The sequence below is a fragment of the Myripristis murdjan genome, chromosome 16 (assembly GCF_902150065.1).
Source record: "Myripristis murdjan chromosome 16, fMyrMur1.1, whole genome shotgun sequence".
NCBI classification, from domain to species: Eukaryota; Metazoa; Chordata; class Actinopteri; order Holocentriformes; family Holocentridae; genus Myripristis; species Myripristis murdjan.
The window spans coordinates 21,599,695-21,620,725 of NC_043995.1; the positions used below are offsets into that span (position 1 = coordinate 21,599,695).

A 21,031-nucleotide genomic window follows, 5' to 3' on the forward strand; every position below is an offset into this window, starting at 1 on the left:
GGGACTATAAAGTAGTGTGTGTGTGCCTGGCTGTTCATCACACAGTGGCATTACTTGCAACGGGATGCTTGGATTTCCACCAAATTTGATTGGAAGTGTGGTCATGGGCTAGTGAGTGTGGCATATCACAAAAATGCTGCTAATTTGAACAGATTCACATATTTTCCCAAAATTTAAATAAGGCATGTTATGGACCACAGAAGACCTTATTTACTTTTCAGGCCGTCCCGTCAGAAGGGGGCATGGCACACCACAAAAAGGCACATACAGATTATTGAAACACCAAAATTTTGGTGCAAGGTTTGTCCTTGGCTAAGGAATAATATATTACCCACCCGCTTCATCCCATGCCACTTTTATTTGCGCATCATTACACTCTCTCTCTCATAGTCCACTAATCCCATTCTACCTCTCCCTCCCTCCCCTCCAGGTATACCTGAGCAAGCCAGCTGTGTGTCCGCAGGGTCTCTATGAACTCATGTTGAGCTGCTGGAACAGAGACTGCAAGCTCCGCCCATCCTTTGCCCACATCCACTCCTTCCTCACTGAGGATGCCATGAACATGGTGTAGTGAGGAAAAAACGAGAAAGAATCAGAGGAAAAGAGGAAGAGCGGCTACGTAGAGCGGCAGAAATGTCTTGTACTTTGTCGTGTCCTTGCTACAGTGGGGCAGTGGCTGAAAGAGCATGGTGGAGGTGGAGGTGCACGGCAGAGGCGGAGGGGAGGGGAGAGCAGGTCGCTTGCTTGTATATTTTATATTTCCCGGGTGGATGGGGCTGAGACACCGCTGGTTCGGTTTTCATTTCCATGTCAGATCCCCACCCCAAAGCCAAAACTAACCCCTGCTTTACCCATTAGATAGACAACAGTCCGAGCTACATTTCATAATGAATGTAACATATTGGTTGGTGGTGGGTGCAGTCTGCATAGGAACTCTCTCTTCTCACATAAACTTACTTAACATATAGGAGGGTTTGCGTGACTAATGATAAATGCTGTAGAGTCAGTGTTGCACGGGCAAAATGAAAGCACATAGTGAACATTGAATAGCAATCATAAAGCCGTGTTTGTGCTGTGATCATGAGCAATGAGTAAATTAACTCATCATCAGATTAACATTTATAAAGCCACAACAGTTTCTGACTCAACATCTCAAACACAACACACAGGGGAATGGGAGGTGTACATGCACTGTCATTTCTATGGCCACACCATATTGGCATATACATATTGGCACACACTTTTCTCTGCACAGTTACATTATCCTTGAGAGATTTCACTGCACACACAGGGGTTTCCTGTCTTAGTATTACAGTACACCTTTTGGCCCCAACTTGAAAGATAAAACCAGCAAAAGAGATATGAAAATATTGATCCAGTCAAAGAGTATGGAAAAAAAAGTCTTCACACTCAGATATACCTGTTAGCTAACATAGCTATCTAGAGCCAAAGTGAGAGGATATCTTCCCTATACATGTGCTAGCTCCTCTGGCAGCCCCATGTCTTTATATTTAATGGAGGCTTGCTCTCCACCAGTGACCCACATCCACAGCTCTAAGTGCAGATGTGGACTAATGTGAAAAGGTGTGGACCAGACAACAGCAGCCCCTTTTCTGCGATGAGATTACAAGACGTTTCTTTCTAAGTCAAGGTAGGACTCCGCCTGACAGCCATTTTGAACTAGAGCACTCCCCACACATCGTCGTGGAGCCTCAGCCCCGTTGTAGTCGATGAGTTCAAGAACTTTGTGAACCCCATCTTTGGGCTGCAGAGAGAACTGACTCCCTGATGCCAAACAGGCCGCTGGGACCTGAGGACAGAGGTGAAGAAGAGAGAGGCCTGCCGCTGTCAGTGAGATGTGACCAGCAGACTGGAATGGCTTTTTTCCAGCAGAGAGACAATACTGCCCTCTGGGGCAGTGGGTGCGACATCTTCAGATGTGCCTGCTCAGATGTTTGAGTCTTGGCAGTGTTTTATCTGGCTATGACCCAGACACAGGGATAGATGTAAAATTCCACTACCAGCTGCACTTTAAATCCTCCATGTGTGTCCCTGGCCATGATGAAACTCTTTGCAAGGGGTCTGACATAATTCCTTTGGATGTAGATTCTAATGCCTTTCAGATATTTGCCAAGGGAGAGAGAATTGAATTCTCTCCCAGATAGCACCAACCCAATGGAGTTTAAAAATAAATCAATAAATAAATAAAATGTGGAAAGGCACCATTTCACTCATTCTCATTGTATGAAACCATAAACTTAATTCAGAGCCAACATATGGCCCATGTGTTGAGATGTGTTTACTCTTATCTAGTAATCTGTATTTGCTCATCTAACTGTATTACTGTATTGAAAAAGAACACTTGTGGCATTTCTCAAACAATACATGCTGGGAGTTCTGATGTTGTGTGAATATCAACATAAACCTCTGCATTATCCATATAGTTCATTAAGCTGACCGTGGTCGAATCGATCTACCTTACTGATTGTATAGAACTGTAAATCAATCCAGCCTGATATTAACAAGATTATCAAGTAATTACATGTTTACTGATTGAATGAGTGTGAATGGTTGTGCCATTGGAATACAGTATGTGCTTCTCAATCATTTTTGATACACTGTAGTTTGGCTAAACCCATATTTTTCTATATACTGTATGTACTTAGACACTCCTTGATGTCTGTGATTTCGTCCTTTGTGTCTTCAAAGCTGAACCTAATGGTGTGTACATATTTTAAGGACAGAATAGTAATTTCCTTCACTAATATATGGAAAATTCTTACATTTGGGGTCTTGTATCTCTGTAGAAAGCTTGCTACCTTGATGCCATTGTAATTCACTGTGTTGTCTATTTTTGTAGATGTTTTAATAAAGTTAACCTTTTTAAAATAAACCAAGGCTCTGCATTGTATCAAATGGGAATTCTACCCATTTACAATGAAACAGAATAAAAATCACAGCGATTCCAGTGAGTAAATAATATTTTATTGTCTAAATGATCTTGTGACATCTCTTTCTAGATACATCTTTAACAATTATAAACTAAAATACAACATTCACACTACTCAATATTACAAATTAGGGACCATGGCGTCTTAAAGGATAGATACATGCGATCAGATATTTGCTTACAAAACTGAATGATTAGTTACAAGAACATACAAAAGAGAACAAGATGAAACTGGATTTGGCTTTCATGAACAGAGAGCCTGTGGCTTGTCATCAGTTATATAGGAAGTTAAACTCCCAGGCACATAGCATAGTGTGTTGATATAGGCTTAACTTGAGAGGGTGTCTCTGACTTCGAGGCTGAGTGATGAGTTTAGCTAAAGCTTGACTTTTCCAGGCACTTGGCGGTAACAAAATGCATAGGCTTAGTAGCTGGGAAACTTTGGACTGTTAGTGAAGACAAAAAGAAAGAGGCAGCTCCTGAGGTCCTGAACAATGGAACAAGACTGTCATTCATGTGAGAGCTAAAATTTGCCAAAATCTATCATGTTCAGTATCATTATCACAGAAAATCAAGACAAAAAAAAAAAAACATAAGGAAAAGCCAAAAACTGCATACTACGTCACTACACACGTTATAAAGTTTCATGCATCTCATGGCTTCAAGCACATCAAAGCAGCAAGCTGGTTAGGTGGTTTGTTGGCGACGTTCATTCGTCTTCGTGACCTATAAAGGATGCAACTCCAGAAACACTGCAGCAAAGTCTTTACCACCACAATAAATTCTCATTGCTCTAAACAGGAAAACCTTAGCTTTCTCCCACCACCCACTTCCTTCCCCTTCACATTGACTTACAGAAAAATCCTTCGACTTGCATTTCAACCAGTATAATTAAGGGCCTCAGTAATGTGAAATGACCTGCAAGGCAATGGCTATTCTAAAGATTAGGAAAATGAATTAGCAGCACACAACTTAGGTCTATCAATAATGTAGTAGTGGACAAAGAGCACATTAACATGCGGCTAAGTTGTACTACATAAATCAGGGACACTAATACAGCGATATGCAGAACTCTAGAAATAAAAGCAGTTATGATATGCTCACACTAAAATTTTAACGGGGCAGTGACATCTATAAAACTCCTCAGCTGACCAACTAAAAAAGGCACAGAGAAAAAAAGTCCTCTGTAATCACAGATACACTTCACCTACATAAAGTTTTGATTAAAATCTTGTAAAAGTTGAACATCTGAAACATGGAACGTGGAACCAGTCCCTATGCAGGCGGAAAATGAGGCTGAATGCAGTAGGAAAATAAAAACATTACTTAGTGAAAATACAGTACAAAGACTTCCTGCTTGGACTGATACTGGCCAAAGGCGCCTGAAGCCTTTGTGTTCTCCATCTGATTTTGCAGAACTGAGAAGGTAACAAAGCAGCCTCTTCAATGTTTCTACTGCTCTGCAGCTTCTGCTATTTCAAAAAAGCAGCATTCAGATTAACAGACAAGGGATGTGATTAGGGACAGGAAAAAAAAATTCACAGGAAAAAAGTAGGAAATTGCTCATACCCTCAGGAAAGGGCTGATAGTTGCTTGTCCACTACCACTGGGAAAAAAAAAAACATCCCTGAAAGATACAAAAGGAGACTAGCAAAGAGACACACACAGCAGAAACACATGCACAAAAAGACAATCAGACAGCCCTATGGTGCTGAGGAGTCAGTTCAGTGGTTATAGGCACTATAAGAGGTGTGGAGCTCCAGGTGTGTATTATGTCACCTCTGCCCCTTCTTCTTCTTAGCGCACGAGGGCGGTCTTTCCAGAAACCTGTACAGTCAAAAGAAGAAACTGTAAGACCATGCAAACTAGTTGCTCTTTCTCAAAAATACACACACAATACATCATGAGTGGAACCCACCTGTGTGATGTCGACCCCGGTGAGTTTCTCCACAGTGGACGGCAGCCTGGTCATGATGTCCAGCACCTCTCCAGTCAGTTTGGCCGCTCCAACCTCTGAGCCGCCACTAGACACCATGGTGATCTTCTGGGTGGCCGACAGGGGCTTGGTGATCTCCTCTGCCATCTGCAGGACAGGAGGAACATTAGAGTTACACATTGAACAGCTATAAGAAGAGTAAAGCATTGCACAGATGCATAATGGAAACAATGAACATAACATGCTGACTTCATCTTCCAGGTCTTTGTCTGCCTTTGTCTTCTTCCCACACACACAGCTATGATCATTATCACTCATCTGCTAAGACTGCTGCTAATAATAATTTTGCTCAAATTCATGGTTATGATTATTAACCACGATTAGGACTAGGTACTGGCACAGACTTCACGATTTGATTCAATACCAATTTTGACTCATTCTCATATTGCTTCAGCAAGGGATATTTCAGTAACAATACCACTTTACAGCTTACAGATAGCTTAGCTTTTGTCATACTCTTCTTTAAAAGCATGGTTTTTAAAACCAAAATGCACCAAAAGATCTGCCTTCAGGCTTGATGCTGACTGCTTCAAACAGGGAGCTACAGCCAGGGTTTGTCCAAAACATGTAATTTGGTCAGCTGCGCTTGCTTTGACTAGTAGTTCAACAGACAATATCTGTAAGAGGCACAATACAAATACCATTTATACCAAATACAAATACCATTTATACCAAAATTTGCACAGATCCACTGAAAATGGATTAATTTACAAGATCAATCTCAGAAAATGGCATATTAATGCAGCCCTAATCATGAGAATTGTGGTAGCTGCACACTAGATGGTATTTACTAAACATAACAGCATGCAAATAAGCAGTGATGCTGTGATGAAAAAAACAATCACAATTGCTAAAGCAAAAAGCTTGGGATTGGTGTAGCCTGAGTATTTATCTATAACCACTTAGCCTGCTAAAATACTATGGTAAAGCACAATTTATAGAAAGCCTGTGATTTCTATATTTATGCGTATTGGATTATAAATGGACAAAATAAAATGGGAACACAAAACAAGTTTCTATACATAAGTAATGTTGCGCTAAGCCTTGGCTCATATGGCTGACCTGACAGCAAAACACACTCAATTGAACAAAAGTGGCTATGCTTTGTTTGCATGTACTGTCAGATTTAGTGATTTGCAGAACAAACTTTTTTAAAGGGAGCTCTTACAAATTATATCATCATCATGACTTTTCACCAACAGTAGACAACCAGGTGAAAGTAAATATTTAAACATTGCTGTTGCACTGCTATTTGTAATTAATTGTTGAATTTAAAAGAGCAAATACACTTTTATACATAGCTTAACTTTGTGGCCTAAACATCTGCAAAAGTAAGAGTCACTGCACCTGCATTCACAAACTGAATAAAGTTGCAGTGGAGCATTACGTTGCAGGTCCTACATTTTCTCTTTACTGTCCATGTTTGACGGACCCAGCAACTGAAAAAGGGATGTACGTACACAGTAGTTAATACTTAGAAGCCCTAACAAATGCTATCCATCGCTCCTATTTTTCAGTGAGAGGTAGACTGACCAGTGGCAGTTTCTCCAGCAGCATGTCCACCATGGCTCCCTCTTTGTACTGGTGGAAGGCCTCAGCCTTCTTGGTCATCTGCTCTGCCTCAGCCCGGCCCTTAGCCTCAACGGCAAATGCCTCCGCCTCACCCCTCATCTGCAAGCACACAAACACCATATGTTTATAACACAGAGCACAGGTTGCAGTAAAAATGTACAGAGAACTGCAGGTATTAGGAGCTGAAAAGAGGAAAGCGGAGGAAACAATTTACATTCTAAGCACCCTGCCTCTAACAAATGAGAGAAATGGTCATACGGAATAACAGATTTTATAGGAAACCGGGAAAAGAGACAATCAATAAATGATCACAGGCAGGGTGCTGTGAAAGAGGGAGGCCAACTTTAATCAGTGTTTGAGAGGAGGACAGAAGGGTGAAATGATACTGAGGGGACAGGACACACGTGGAAGGAGAAATCTATTTCTAGAGGGCGAGAGAAAGACAGCAGGAGTGAGAGGAAAAAAGAATGACTAAGGGGTGGAGGGGGAGAAGTGAACAGGAACAGAATGGATGGAGAGGGAAAGGGAGACAGGGTTAGTGTGGCAGGACTCACTTTAATGGACTCGGCCTCAGCCTCAGCCTCCATGATCAGCTGCAGCCTGCCAGCAGAGAGAAGGTATTGAGCTGAATCGTAAACCTGTGCACTATTGACAAAACAGACTGGCACGTCTTATGTGACAGCTCCTCTTTATTTTTATGTTTCTTTTTCAGTCATTGTCTGTCAAGCTGTGTTTTGTTTGCCTTTAGATCCAATTTAGTTGTCTTTGCTCATCATCTTGATTGTTTTGTTTATTTCTTGCTTGCACAAGCCTCTTGGGTTTGTGTAACTTTCCCTGTACAAATTCAACAGTTTTTTTTTTTTTTAAACTTCTGCCTTTTCTTTTCTTCTTTTTTTCTACATGAAATTTCTAAATAGGTAACTTCAATACTATTCTATCTGCAAAACTTTTCAAAGGCAAGTCACGTGCTTCACAGTCAGTAAAGTAAAAACACAATCATGATGTCGACCATAGAAAGCTTCATGTTTTGGTACAACACCTCTACCCCAAAAAAGATGCTGAAATCTCATCAGTTCATCCTGTCATCTGCATTCAGGACTGTGTAAGGCAGCAGCAGTGTGCTGCAGTACCCACCGCTGTGCCTCAGCCAGCCTCTCCAGGCGGTATTTCTCGGCTTCGGCTGGCTTCTTGACTTTGGCCTCCAGCTCCTTCTCCCTGCGGGTGATCTCCTGCTCCTGCAGCATGATCTGCTGCGATCGCTCCACCACCTGAACCTGCATCTTCTCCTCCTCAATGCGCTGCTTGGTCTTGGCCACCTACCATGGGAGGGCACAGGAGAAAACAGTGAACAGCCTAAAATCTCTCAAAATTAATCCAATACTGATTTGAATCTGGATCTCTTGGTACAAACTCAGTAGGAAACAATCAGAAACTGAAGACCAGGATGGGGTTGCAAAAGCTGTTCTTATGTACTGTAATTTGGATGGTAAAATTCCTATTAAATGTTTAGCAGCCACTATTTAGTTTTTGACTAACTATTAACTAATTTGAGGTGCACAATTAGTTATTAAACAAGATCAGATTAGTTATTAAACAAGATTCAACAAGTCTTAGATCTCTCTATATAAAGTAATGTGCAGTTGCTTCATATTACATCTACCTAGGTTAATCCAATCAGCATTGTGCAAATTTGTAAACAGGAAGTAATAGCGAACAGGCCCAAAACTTCTGTATTCCTAAACCTAAATTTTCAAATTTAATTGGTATAATTAATGAGTAGGACAATATAGTGACATGTTCGCCTTTGTCTAATGTATTTGTAAAAGTATTTTCAAAGTCAATCATCATGAAAGCAGTTGTTGACCCAAGTAATATTTTTTAACATAGCATTGATTTTTCTTTTTAAACTGTCATTAATTTGTACATTGATTGCTCATCCTCATTATACTCTCTCCATTAAAGCTGAGACAGGCATAAATGCCCAAGTTATACCAGTCAAAAGGATGTAGGCAAAAACCAGGATGAGGGCCATCATTTTTAAACAGCTTGTTGATAAAATGAGTCTGCCATTGCAAACCACTATTCCTGGTCAAGAGCTTAGATAAATATTTGGTTACACATGGGATTACGTTTTAACGTTGTTCTGTGGTGCAATGCAGTAATATTTAGCTATGCTTAACCTGTACCTTAGTAACTATTTACAGCAACCAGTGCACCGGCTCCAAGACAGGAATTATTTTCACTTGCCACAAAGACTCATGGACTTCAAACCTACTGGTCATTTTTTCACTTTTGTTATTTTACCAGAAACAACCGTGCAACAGATGGGGGGTTGTTACCAGTCAAACAGGCTGGCCAGGCCAAGTTTTCCAACAGGGCAAAAAGCAAACACCTTTGACTCCAGCCTGCCCCAAGAGAACAAGACAGTTGATATAGAAGAGTACAGTACCTGAAGCTGGTAGGCCATCTCGGACTCAGCCTTCTTGGTGTTCACCTCAACATCATAGGCTGCCTTTTTCAGCTCAAAGTCTCTCTGGGCCTTTGCCATCTCAATCTCATTCCTGTACTGAGCTGACACCTTCTCTTGCATTGCATGTGCCTCCTGTAAACAGACAGTGGAGATGTGGAGGCATTTCAGTATTCAAATGGTGGCTTGTCACTCAGAGAAAAAATGCTGTTAGAGCTGACTCTAACAGACAATCTCACAAGTCCATATGGGTAAACAGAAGTGTTATTAGTCAATGAGCATGATCCAACACAAAAAGAATAATGGGAGAAACAATAAAATCAGCTATTTTACCCTGATGACAGCATCCCGTTTATACTGAGCCTCTCCAATCCTGGCATCCTTTTGCACCTGGGCTGTCCTGGCTTTACCCAGGGAGTGGAGGTAGTCCTGGGACGGGAAGAGAGAGGGGAAACAAGATGGGAAGGAGGCATTTCTGAGATAACCCAGATAGAGCTAAAGGAAAAAAATGGATGTATCTGGCTTCCATAGAGCCACTTAGGCCTAATTCATCACTGAGGATATTGACACTAATGTAGAAGATTGGCTGAGTCAGAGCGAGTGAGTCAATAATGACCACGGATGTGCATTACTGTAACAAAAGAGCATCCGAGGCTAAAAGCTTTTATATAGAAAAAAAGAAAAATGCAGGTACACAGTGACACTGCTTTCCTTCTCCAGCCTCCTACTTTTGCAGTCACTCTGATGCTTTGATCAGACTATAAGTATCAGCATAACAGCATTTACAGTTGAAAAATCCGAACATACATACCTGATCATCATGAACGTCTTTGAGCGTGTAGCTGACAACTCCGATACCCATGTTCACCAGGTCAGAGGACGCCACCTTGAACACCTGCTCTGAGAACTTCTTACGGTCCTGGTAGATCTCCTGCACACACACACACACACACACGCACACACGCACAGGAACCTTCATTACACTGCTGTGCAATATTTCAGCATCAGATAATTTAGCCAAGCACAGTACGAATGAAGCCTCTGAGCAGTCCACTTGGGGTAGAACTGTCATAAATATCCACAAGAAGGAATTTTAGCTCTAAAACAGGTCGTCTTGGATTTTTAAAAGGTTTAAGACAGGTAGGTGTGGGTTTTGGCATGTGTTTCTGCGTGTTAGCACACAAACCTCCACAGTCAAATGGGCAATGATGGCTCTCTGGTGTCCCTCCAGTGTCTCAAGTGCAATCTGGGCAATCTCACCCTCAGACTTGCCCATGAACATCTGACAGGCAGTGGCCAACATCTCCTTGTTTTGGCCCTGGATCTTCACCTGGAGGTGAGAAAAGAGAAAAGTGAGAGGTAAAAACAGTTATACCAGGGTTAACCAGTCAATTTCAGATGCCAACATAGAAAAGAGGCCAGTGAGAACAGGCCTATTTAGGACACTCGAGGAATATGAAACCATACAAATATTTTTTCAAGAAGGATGGACCACTTTTACCACCAAAAAATATAAAGTTTAATCAACTAACTGACTAGCGCAAAAATATGCATGAAAATTTAGTCTTTCACTGCAACAATTCAGTATAAGTTAGAGTTTTTATTACACATATGGCATCACCCAGTGATTAACTCATTATTTTTTCATTGATTTGTTCCTATACGTCACTGCCAGGACACATGCTATTAAACTTCCATTACCATAATGGAAGCCATACCATAATATAGACTGGCTTTGACAACAGAGGGCACCACATGTGCATTTGCAGCCTGTTAGTGGCAGTAAGTGTTGTTTCTAAGCACAAACTGACTCCTTGACCTGACTGATTCTTTGATCAAATAATAATAAATTCCATGTCAACAAAATATTTAAGAAATATGAAACTGCATTTGGTGAAAAATATAAGTTACATCAGCCATCCTGTAGTATACCTGTGCAATGCCTGTGACAGAGATAGGGACACCGTGGCGGGTGTAGACTTTGTCACTCTTCACATTTAAAGTCAGGGTGTTCAGGGTGATTCTGAGACAAATGGAAATAAAAGAGTGTAGGAGTGAGTGTAGGAGGAGTGAGGTGCAATACATACAATCAAGAGCAGGAAGGGAAGGTGAAAAACAGAAGGAAATTAGTTAAAGTCATTCCAAAACCACAAAGACAACAAACCCTAATATAAACCAGAGTATATTTATTGTTCGTTTTCACATTCCACTAGCAACATTAGCTCTCCCCTTCTTTGTACACCAATAAGTGAAAGTAGTCAAATTTGTGGCACGTTTATAAAATAATAGAGTGGAAGAGGACAAAAAAATGGAAAATGTGATCACCTCTGGATCTGCTGAATACAGGGGACGACAAACACTCTCCCTCCTGCAATCATCAGAGGAGGAGAGCGGCAAAAGCCTGGAGAAAAAGAGAAGCGGAAGAGCACATCATTAAAAAAGAAAGTGATTACTACCAGAAACGCATCATTAACATTCAATAACATGTGTTGTCATTCCGATAGTAGCTTAAAAAAAAAAAAAAAAAAAAAAAAAAACATTGACATTGCAACCCCAGCTTGCAGTTCCATTAATGTAAGCAATGCAATCAAGTCACATCAACTACTGTGATGAACACTGAAGCTATTTTGATGAGGCCTGCACATCAGACCTGGATGGAAAATTCTTAGTTCACTCCAATCTGATAGCCAGAGCTGCCTGCCACCTTATCACTTGACAGCTGATGATTAAATCACTCACATGACTCTGTAAACTAAACTCCTTACTTCAGGAGGATGACACATTACATGGTGCAGTGAACTTGTAATGATGTTACAAAATACCACATGGAGGTTTGATTGTTTTATTGCCCAACATGGGACAGTCCAATTTTCTAAACTTCCTGTACAGCTGAGGTAAATAACCATATAATCCCTACATATGGGGAAAAAAGGAAGTCAAGTTTGGTTTAAATAATCACGAGTCTTACCAGACACCACCATGGCTTCATTGGGACCACAAGTGTAGAACATCTTGATTTCTGCCTAGAAGCTGAACACAAATGAAAGAGCTTGTCAGACTTGAAACATAACTGCAATTAACCAAAACAGAGAAGTAATGTGCTCTTAAAAGTGTCACTGGGGTACAAATGGGAACTATGCCTCTTTGAGACGGGTATCTGGGTGCCAATGGAAGTGTTTTTTTTCCCCTCCCTAATATAATGATCATTCCCTGACGCCTCTCAAACACAGAAACAAGATACATATGTTTGCCCTGCCCATTATCAGAATAATGTACAGCTGAATGCGCAACGAAATCATAACAATATAAACCTGAATGATGATTTTCTGGACACTTTCTAATGATCTCGAAATGATGACAATATCATTTGAGCTTTTTCATTGCAAATGCATTTGTCCTTAACATGCAGTGAAACGCCACAACCTAAAACATTTTGTTCCAGATCACCGCGGAACGAAATGTATCGTGCTATTAAAGTATTAAATTCAAAGTAAAATGTACTGTCTTGACGTGAGGCAAGGTAACAGAGACATCAGCTGACACACTTCCATGTCAGACGTCCAGGTTAAAAAGCCTCAATTACGTTACTAGGCTGCGTTTCCATATTAACGCAGCCAGAGCTCGGGACTGACCCCTCCTATCCCACACACACACACACACACACACACACACACACACACAAACACAGGGGCTAGTTTTAATCTTGTTTGTCCACTTTGGGTGCCAACACCGTTTCAACATCACATTAACATTTAATGACTGAAGCTAGCAGTGTATCAGACACCACCGTGTTGTAAGAGCGACGTTAGAAACATAAGTAACGGACAGACTCGTTGACATGTTAGCAGGAAAACTACCGCAGCAAGCTAGCGACGTTAGCTAACAGGCGGCGGGGCAGGGGCGACGCTATCAAGTCCTCACACCCGCCCGTACAACTGGGCGAGTCAACCCAACTAGTCCGATTAACTTACCGACCTCCAGCTGATGAGAAACGGCGCCTTTCTCGCAGGATTTTTATAACTGATATTTAGTTTTAAATCGGGTTCTAGATCGTGCGTGCTTCCCGCTGTAAAGACTTGCGCAATAAACGTTTTCTCCCGGAATGAGAAAAATGTTTCATTTGAGGGACTGGAACACACTGACCACGCCCATTCTCAGAACAATGGGGGCGTTGATCTGTCGCCACCTTGTGGTCAATAGTGACAACTACAACTTCGGTGCTGTAGTAAGACAGCATGTAGAACTGTATCATGTAGTAGTGTTGGATAAGATGATTATACTGCCTAGAGCACACCACAATACAAACATAGTAGCTATAACAGAGATTATGTTTATATAGAAGCAACTGATATAAATTGCCCATGTATTATATTGGTTGACTTAATGTGTTGCCTATACCTCAGTGACTCAGTGCGTTTGTATTAACCCTTCCCTATCAATGTTCAAATAGAAAACAAGCCATTTTCTATTTGATCTGCATATGATCATTAATTTAACTCACTTATTAAGTTATTATATACGTTATTATTATTAGTATACTACTACTACTACTACTACTACTACTAGTAGTAGTAGTAGTAGTAGTAGTAGTAGTAGTAGTAGTAGTAGTATAGTATTTATTTGACTGCATATCTAAATTCCTATTTTAATGCAAAATCTTTTTTCTTACGTTAGTCTTTTTTAACAATGAAATGTATGTTTCTCTTACATTAAATCAGTAATTATAGACCTACACTGGGGTTTTCATTTTTGTCTATATCAAAATCAGAAGCGGAGAGCAGCAAGTTAAAATGAGTCCGGTTTCTGCTGTTGGATACACTTGGATATACTATTTTGAAAGCAACAATGTTATTTGTTTTAAAAAATCTGTGCTTTGGTTTTACTTGAATAATTTTGAAAGTAGTCTATATGCACCTACAACCTGAGTTATGTAGACCCTACTGGTGGAGATGAGTAGCCTACAACAAGACCTTTTGTTGACAATCACTGGTGTTTTCCACTTAGCTGAGAAGAAACACATGCTATGCTTAATATTTCCAAAAAAAAAAAAAAAAAAAAAAGGCTTTCACTGAGGTAAAATGTAAATGTAGTGAAAAAAAAAAATTCCACAACCTTGCATGGGTTTAACAGGTTTTGTGGACAGTAATAAAATAATTATTATTGCACAAATAGGGGCGGTAATACATTCAGTGCATTTAATCCATTCATTTCTGAAGGGACATTTCTAGAAATACATTAGGCCACAGTTTAAAGACAAACTTATAGCACTGAGCTACCCTTAATTTCCAGAGGAAGCACATGCTCTCACTCTGATTCTTGCTTTTTATTCTAATTCCATTTCTACCCCAACATAATACATACATTTTTGGACTCCTTGCACCCGGGACTACCTTAATGAAATCATCTCACTTCACTGGGAGCAGCAGAGTTCAGTTGCAGAGCACACTGGTTTCTTCTAGCCTCACCATGACGAAGCTATAATGAGATCCCTTGTCTTTCTCTCGCATCTCATATTAGCTATACAAAAGGGAGAGGCGTGTGAGCTTGCTGCCTCTCTCCTGTCTGGATGGACCTCCTGTCTCCTCTGAGCAGGCATCAGTCACCCACTCAGGCCCAAAAAATTTGATCTTCATGTCAAGAGCCCTTACAGAGACTCATTTGAGACCTAAGACCCTCATGTAAAGGTTTTATCACAGTGAGCTTCTTCTGAGATTGAGGTTTTTGCAATCAGTCTGTATAGATAAATAGACACTCTCCTATGCAGGCAGTTGTTAGTGAAAGAGGTAGCAGTGAAATTCAAGCACCAGGGTGTTTCTACAGCCCAGCTGGGGTGGCCACTGGCCTATTTAACAAGTAATTTCCTCCACACAGACGCTGGATCAGTGGGCCGCAGCCGGACCCCTCCCCTTGGCTCCGGGTCAGCATCTCCTGAGCCAATCCCAATCTACAACAGCTGGGTCTGGTGCTGGCCCCGCCCCCTCCCCTGCCCCAGCCTCGTTCTGGAAGCGCTCCAGAATTATAAATCCATTGTCCACCAGTCAGGAGGCTGCGGACGGCTCCTCGTGCGGTGCAAGTAGCGTTTCTCCTCCTCATCATAAAACTTTTGTGTCCACAATGAGGGAAATCGTGCATATCCAGGCCGGCCAGTGCGGTAACCAGATTGGTGCCAAGGTAAGAGAAGGAAAATGGATATACTGAAAAAAAATTATCATACATTTTTTTTCCTTTTATTCCATCTGCCTAAACTGCTCATTATGCATATTCATTGAAAAGCTTTCTATAGAAATTCACAGAACACAAAAGCCGTTTTTCTCCTTTCATTCCTAACAAGCAAGTATTTTCCCTTTCTGACAAATTCTATATTAGGTTGTTTAAATACATCGCCTTAATCTGAAAATAAATCAGAGAATAGCGGTTCGAGCTTTTACTTGCGTCCTTTTCTGTCTGGATGTTGTGTCAGCCTGTGCACTGCAGTAACTGGTGGGTGGGTGTGGAGTAGCGGACCGTGATTGTGTTAAAATAACAGTATAACGGGGCTCTGTGTCTCGACGGGTTTTGTTCGCACTCCGGGCGTGTCTGCATCTCGGCAGTGGGGATTCAACTGACCTCAAGACATTGTCTCGCCAGGAGAAAAAAAAAATCTGTCTATTCTTCACTTGTCAGGCCCCTTCGGTGTATGCAATGCTCCCTTGGCCCCTTTGTCTTGCACAGGCAGATATGACTGGTATTTCAGACAATGAGTGGGAACTAGAACGTTGGCCTAGTTTTTTTTCCTTTCTTTCTTTCTTTTCTTTTTTTTGTTTTCCTCAAATGGTTGAGGATCAATAGCCCATATCGATCAGATTCATTTCTGCGGGCTGCAGATGTAGACTGTGAGGCACTGAGCAAGCAGGGGGAGCTGTGGCAAGGGTGTGGCATGCATAATTGTCAAAGAAAAGATTTTTTTCTTTTTTTAAAAAATGAGACACTCTAAGTGCCTTTTGTAAGGGAGGTAAGCTCAATTACTTTATTTTGAATAATCCTCAATGCATTTGACATTATATTATACTTAATGGAGCCCTAAGATCTGTCACGAGGGAGATAATACAACAATACACCACCCACCCACCCAGTCTTACAGTAGCAATTACAGTCTGTTTGAGATGCCATCCTTGGCCATTATCCCATCTTTTTTTCAAACAGCCATTCATTTGCAGCAGACAACATATGGTCAAGCCAGACCTCTCAGAAGCAAATAGTAGTCTGCCCTGGTATTCAAACATCATAGTCATTAGGAACCCACATTAACAAGAGCCTGTATATTACAGGATGCATCGTTATCATGATGTTCTGCTGACAGAGATTTTAATGTCCTATAAAGCCATGCCTGTCTTTTTCTAATCAATCATGTCTTTCCTCTCCCCTCCTAACCAAATTAGGGGTAGGGTGGGGGAGGCACAGAGGAAACAGCTGATGCACAGTGGGTGAAGTCACTGGCCTCTCAACTGACTTAATTTGCAATTACTGGAAATGTCTTGGTAGACTAGTAGTCCTAGGAAAAAAGGCCACCTATTATGATTTTATAGCTTTATATATATAGATATATGTAAATTTTTTTCATATTTCAAAGGTGGCTTGACCTGTGAATGCAGATGTAGTCAATAATCTATATCCCATGACCTGTGAAACTTGAGTCAATGTAGCTTATCCATCTCGTAGTTGAAAGATACCCTTGTTGTCTTTGTGAGAGTGAGTCCAGTACGGAGAAGAAGGACATTACTGGTGGTGTGGTGGAGTTGTCAACATTTGTTGCGGCTCCCCTGGGATTCATTGACTCAGATGGCAAGCGGATATGATTGTCAGAGCTGCAGAAGTGCTACCCAGTGGTGAATTAGGGTCAGGGTGTGGCATTGCTTTGCTGCTTATTGTCCCCATTCTTTCACTACGATTTATTTTCAGTCTTCCCTGATGGCTATCCATCCTATTGCTGTTAACCGTCCATAGTCTTTCTCAGTTTTCACCATCGCTCCTTGTGTCCTTATCAGTTGATGTCATTCCCTTTGTCTCTTTTATGCTGTGATCTCTCTCAGATTAAGGTCACTTGGTCATTTTTGCCTTACATGGTTTTATTAAATGTCTACAGCTGACTCCAATCTCTTAACTACTGAGCTGCAATACAGCCTGCTTATCCAGATTACTGTAAATCCTCCCTTAATGCTGCTGTTAGCAGAAAATCAGAGACACTATGGCAAGCAAATGTCTGATTTGAAAGGTCTCAGAAAAATCTGTGCATGCAAATGGCTGCTTGCACATCAATAGTCACGCCCGCCTATAGGATTTAATGCAAATACAGAAACCCATAAAAGATCCAAGTGTGGACCAATAGTGAACAAGACATGAATACAAATCCCGAGACAATCAGCTTCTTCAGTGTAGTGTGACTGCCTGCAAATGGAGTTCATTTTCAGTTTTGCCCGGAGAGTGATCTGTATGTCCTTTGTGCCTAAATGCTTGAAAGAACCATTCGGCTCAGTCAACAGCTGATGGATATGGAAATACTGCAGCTGTATTGTATTAAAGGATAAATATATGTCTTGGTGAGGGGAAAAATCCAGTCATTCTCAGCAAGATCAAAAAATGCAAACCCACTGCTGTTTTCCTCGTTTAAGTCCCCCTGCCTGTAAACCACACTGCTAATGGGCAGATATTTTCATCGTAAGTAACTGCCATGTGATACCTTCCATTTTGTGTCTGCAGTTCTGGGAAGTGATCAGCGATGAGCATGGCATCGACCCCACAGGGACTTACCATGGAGACAGTGACCTGCAGCTGGACCGGATCAGTGTTTACTACAATGAGGCCACAGGTAGCTCACCACTTAACACCCCCAATTTATGAATATAAAAACATGGAAGACATTATGTTACATATTTGCCATTTTGCTGTTAAATTAGAAAGTAGAATATTGGGCTTGACATTAATTTCACATCTCCTGTCATGCATGTAATTTGATTTTTTTTTTTTCCTTAACCCATCACATTATGTACCTTTTCTAACATCCAGTGGTTTCCTGCATTATATCCAGTGGTTTCATGCATTTCAATATTAAGCTGGTGCGTTCTGTCTCTCTCCTCTTCTTATCTTGTTCTCTTTCCTGTGGAGGAGGTAAATATGTGCCCAGGGCCATTCTTGTGGACTTGGAGCCTGGGACCATGGACTCTGTGAGGTCTGGACCCTTTGGACAGATCTTCAGACCTGACAATTTTGTCTTTGGTGGGTGAAATAAAGAAACTTTTTTTTTTCCCCCTTCACATTGCTATTGAAAGTGAAGCTGTGACTAAAACCTTTGGTTGATTTGGAAGAGAATTACACATCATTGTGAATCATACATGGCTGTATCACTCTTCCTCCCCAGGTCAGAGTGGTGCTGGAAACAACTGGGCCAAAGGTCACTACACAGAGGGAGCTGAGTTGGTGGATTCAGTCCTGGATGTGGTCCGTAAAGAGTCTGAGAGCTGTGACTGCCTCCAGGGCTTCCAGCTCACCCACTCTCTGGGTGGTGGCACCGGCTCTGGTATGGGAACCCTGCTCATCAGCAAAATCCGTGAGGAGTACCCTGACCGTATCATGAACACCTTCAGCGTGGTGCCCTCCCCTAAGGTAAGTTACCCTTGTGATAAAGCATGACACTGTTTCTCTTGCCTCAGGTTTTCTGTTCTGAACATGAGACTGATCTGTCTTGTTTCTGTCTCCAGGTGTCAGATACAGTGGTTGAGCCTTACAATGCCACCCTTTCAGTCCACCAACTTGTAGAGAACACAGATGAAACCTACTGTATTGATAACGAGGCCCTCTACGACATCTGCTTCCGCACGCTCAAACTGACCACACCCACTTACGGAGACCTCAACCATCTGGTGTCCGCCACCATGAGTGGAGTGACCACCTGCCTCCGCTTCCCTGGCCAGCTCAATGCTGACCTCCGCAAACTGGCTGTCAACATGGTGCCTTTCCCTCGTTTGCACTTCTTTATGCCAGGCTTTGCACCTCTGACCAGCAGGGGTAGCCAGCAGTACCGCGCCCTCACAGTGCCTGAGCTCACCCAGCAGGTGTTCGACGCCAAGAACATGATGGCCGCCTGTGACCCACGTCACGGCCGCTATCTGACCGTTGCTGCTGTTTTCCGTGGCCGCATGTCCATGAAGGAGGTTGACGAGCAGATGCTGAATGTGCAGAACAAGAACAGCAGTTACTTTGTCGAATGGATCCCCAACAACGTCAAGACCGCTGTCTGCGACATTCCACCCCGTGGCCTCAAGATGGCTGTCACTTTCATCGGCAACAGCACAGCCATCCAGGAGCTGTTCAAGCGCATCTCAGAGCAGTTCACAGCTATGTTCCGTCGCAAGGCCTTCTTGCACTGGTACACCGGCGAAGGTATGGATGAGATGGAGTTCACTGAGGCTGAGAGCAACATGAATGACCTGGTGTCTGAGTACCAGCAGTACCAGGATGCCACTGCTGAGGAAGAGGGTGAATTTGAGGACGATGCTGAAGAGGATGCTTGAAGAATAAGACGTCAGTGCCAAAATGGATAAAAAAAGAATCAGTGAAACAACCACAAAAGTAACAAAGGAACAAAAATAGTGTCAAGAGCAGTGTTAGAATCAACTTTAGAGCACATTAGATACCCCTTGTCAATCAATGCAAATAAAGTTGGCAAATTAAAATTAGTTTCCCTCTCTTTATTGCTCATGAGTCTTAAATGTCCAGTATTACATGAAATACACTACACCCATTTCCTTTTTTTGTGATCACTTTGCAAACCAGTGTAAGCATAAAGGCAAGATATCAGGGGGTTCCCAGAGGTAACAGATTTTGATGAGTCATGTAGACTCTGTTGGAGCCGGCAGTGTCTAAAAAGTCACTTACTCAAGTGGATTTTTTAAAAACATTTGCTTCGTAAAATGCATTTTGAATGGAAAATATTATACTTTTTTATATATAACAAATGGCATATTTATTTAGGCATATTGCTGCTTTTTGCTCAGTTCAATATCGTGCCCCTCCCATGCTGCATTAACAGTGAGCTGATAGGCCTACATGTTATGGTCAGTCTGAAGTACAAGTCAATTAAATGTTCATGGGAAGCACCAGCATGTTAATGGCACTGTAGCTGGCATGATAGAATCTGACCTGGTTTCTACCTCTCTCACACATTCTCAACACACACATTGACACACACACATATATTTCAAGCACATGGATACACTTCCAACCATAGACCATGAAGCTGCCATAAGCATGTACAGCTGATGTACCGAGGCAGCTGCCCTGGCTCTTTTTGTCTTAGGTGCCCATTTCATATCAAAACAGTGCTAACAGTTGCTAACAGTGATAACACTTGTGGAATTACAGGCTAAATGGACAGATAACCAGCCTGAAGGGCATTTATACTGCAGTGCTGCACCTTTCTTCAACAGCTCACATGGGTCTGCAGTGAGCCCCCAAGGCCACATGAATGTTTTTTCAGCCTTTCAGATTTTTAATTCACCTCATCCACAAGAAACCTAGAGCCACTTCTGATGAAAAAAAACTGCCAAAAATGTTTTTAAATTTATTTTTCAAAAATGGAAAGAGAATACATCTTACAAAACAAAGAAACTACTTGGTGGGGTCTCATTTAATATTTAACATTTACTCAATTTGATATTGCAGGCATTTGTTTTTTTATAACTAATTGTAAGACTGGATTATGTTAAGGTAATCAGTGAAAGGAAAGAAAGGCATTTTCTGAATGTGCTCTTACATAAAGCCATGGATTGGAGTGGTGAATTATATAGATTATAATTGTAGTCAGTCAATGCAAGCAGGTCTCTTGGAAACTTCCATATTTACACATACTCATCGAGGCATAACAACCCTCATAATGTTAAATATTTAATCATTTAGATGAAACATTTGATAACTGACAAACGCTTAGCACCTGTTTTATATTTAAATAATAACACGTGGTATCTTGTGAAGGGCTCAGTCCATGTGTGGAATATGGTCTCAATAAAAAATG

At 41.5% G+C, this 21,031-nt stretch overlaps 3 protein-coding genes across 7 annotated transcripts in view; 2 read left to right on the forward strand and 1 right to left on the reverse strand.

The window, feature by feature from the left end:
• Nucleotides 1-2,893, forward strand: part of ddr1 (discoidin domain receptor tyrosine kinase 1) — a 36,717-nt gene extending 33,824 nt beyond the window's left edge. For 2 of the 3 annotated variants that reach the window (XM_030072985.1, XM_030072986.1), the window contains one exon: nt 431-571. In XM_030072985.1, coding sequence (XP_029928845.1) covers nt 431-571 — 141 coding nt within the window. Of the gene's footprint in view, nt 1-430 lie in introns of all 3 variants that reach the window. The other variant, XM_030072984.1, reaches the window with a different exon arrangement.
• Nucleotides 2,894-2,963: 70 nt separating this feature from the next.
• flot1b (flotillin 1b) lies at nt 2,964-13,110 on the reverse strand. Of its 2 annotated transcripts, none has more exons than XM_030073073.1 (13): nt 12,961-13,110; nt 11,954-12,015; nt 11,311-11,386; nt 10,918-11,008; nt 10,172-10,315; nt 9,797-9,916; nt 9,319-9,414; nt 8,968-9,120; nt 7,653-7,834; nt 7,073-7,118; nt 6,480-6,617; nt 4,869-5,033; nt 2,964-4,777 (listed from the first exon to the last, which is right to left on the reverse strand). In XM_030073073.1, the coding sequence occupies exons 2-13, from the start codon at nt 11,994-11,996 to the stop codon at nt 4,748-4,750; spliced, it is 1,284 nt and encodes a 427-aa protein (XP_029928933.1). In that variant the 5' UTR covers nt 11,997-12,015; nt 12,961-13,110; the 3' UTR covers nt 2,964-4,747. The 2 variants fall into 2 exon arrangements, with proteins under 2 accessions (XP_029928933.1, XP_029928932.1); XM_030073072.1 differs by having other exon boundaries at nt 12,957-13,110.
• A 1,888-nt stretch (nt 13,111-14,998) lies between these two features.
• tubb5 (tubulin, beta 5) lies at nt 14,999-19,697 on the forward strand. Of its 2 annotated transcripts, none has more exons than XM_030073066.1 (5): nt 14,999-15,156; nt 17,722-17,830; nt 18,127-18,237; nt 18,380-18,624; nt 18,720-19,697. In XM_030073066.1, the coding sequence occupies exons 1-5, from the start codon at nt 15,100-15,102 to the stop codon at nt 19,530-19,532; spliced, it is 1,335 nt and encodes a 444-aa protein (XP_029928926.1). In that variant the 5' UTR covers nt 14,999-15,099; the 3' UTR covers nt 19,533-19,697. The 2 variants fall into 2 exon arrangements, with proteins under 2 accessions (XP_029928926.1, XP_029928927.1); XM_030073067.1 differs by having other exon boundaries at nt 18,130-18,237.
• Nucleotides 19,698-21,031: the final 1,334 nt, after the last annotated feature.

Bases quoted from the DNA above. Each gene is read 5' to 3' on its own strand.
- flot1b (XM_030073073.1), bottom strand. From the start codon at position 11,996: ATGTTCTACACTTGTGGTCCCAATGAAGCCATGGTGGTGTCTG. The intron at 9,917-10,171 runs GTTTGTGTGCTA...GTGTGTGTGCAG, and splicing joins TTGCCCATTTGACTGTGGAG to GAGATCTACCAGGACCGTAA. The intron at 7,835-8,967 runs GTACTGTACTCT...CTCCCATGGTAG, and splicing joins AGATGGCCTACCAGCTTCAG to GTGGCCAAGACCAAGCAGCG.
- tubb5 (XM_030073066.1), top strand. From the start codon at position 15,100: ATGAGGGAAATCGTGCATATCCAGGCCGGCCAGTGCGGTAACCAGATT. The intron at 15,157-17,721 runs GTAAGAGAAGGA...TTGTGTCTGCAG, and splicing joins GTAACCAGATTGGTGCCAAG to TTCTGGGAAGTGATCAGCGA. The intron at 18,625-18,719 runs GTAAGTTACCCT...TTCTGTCTCCAG, and splicing joins GCGTGGTGCCCTCCCCTAAG to GTGTCAGATACAGTGGTTGA.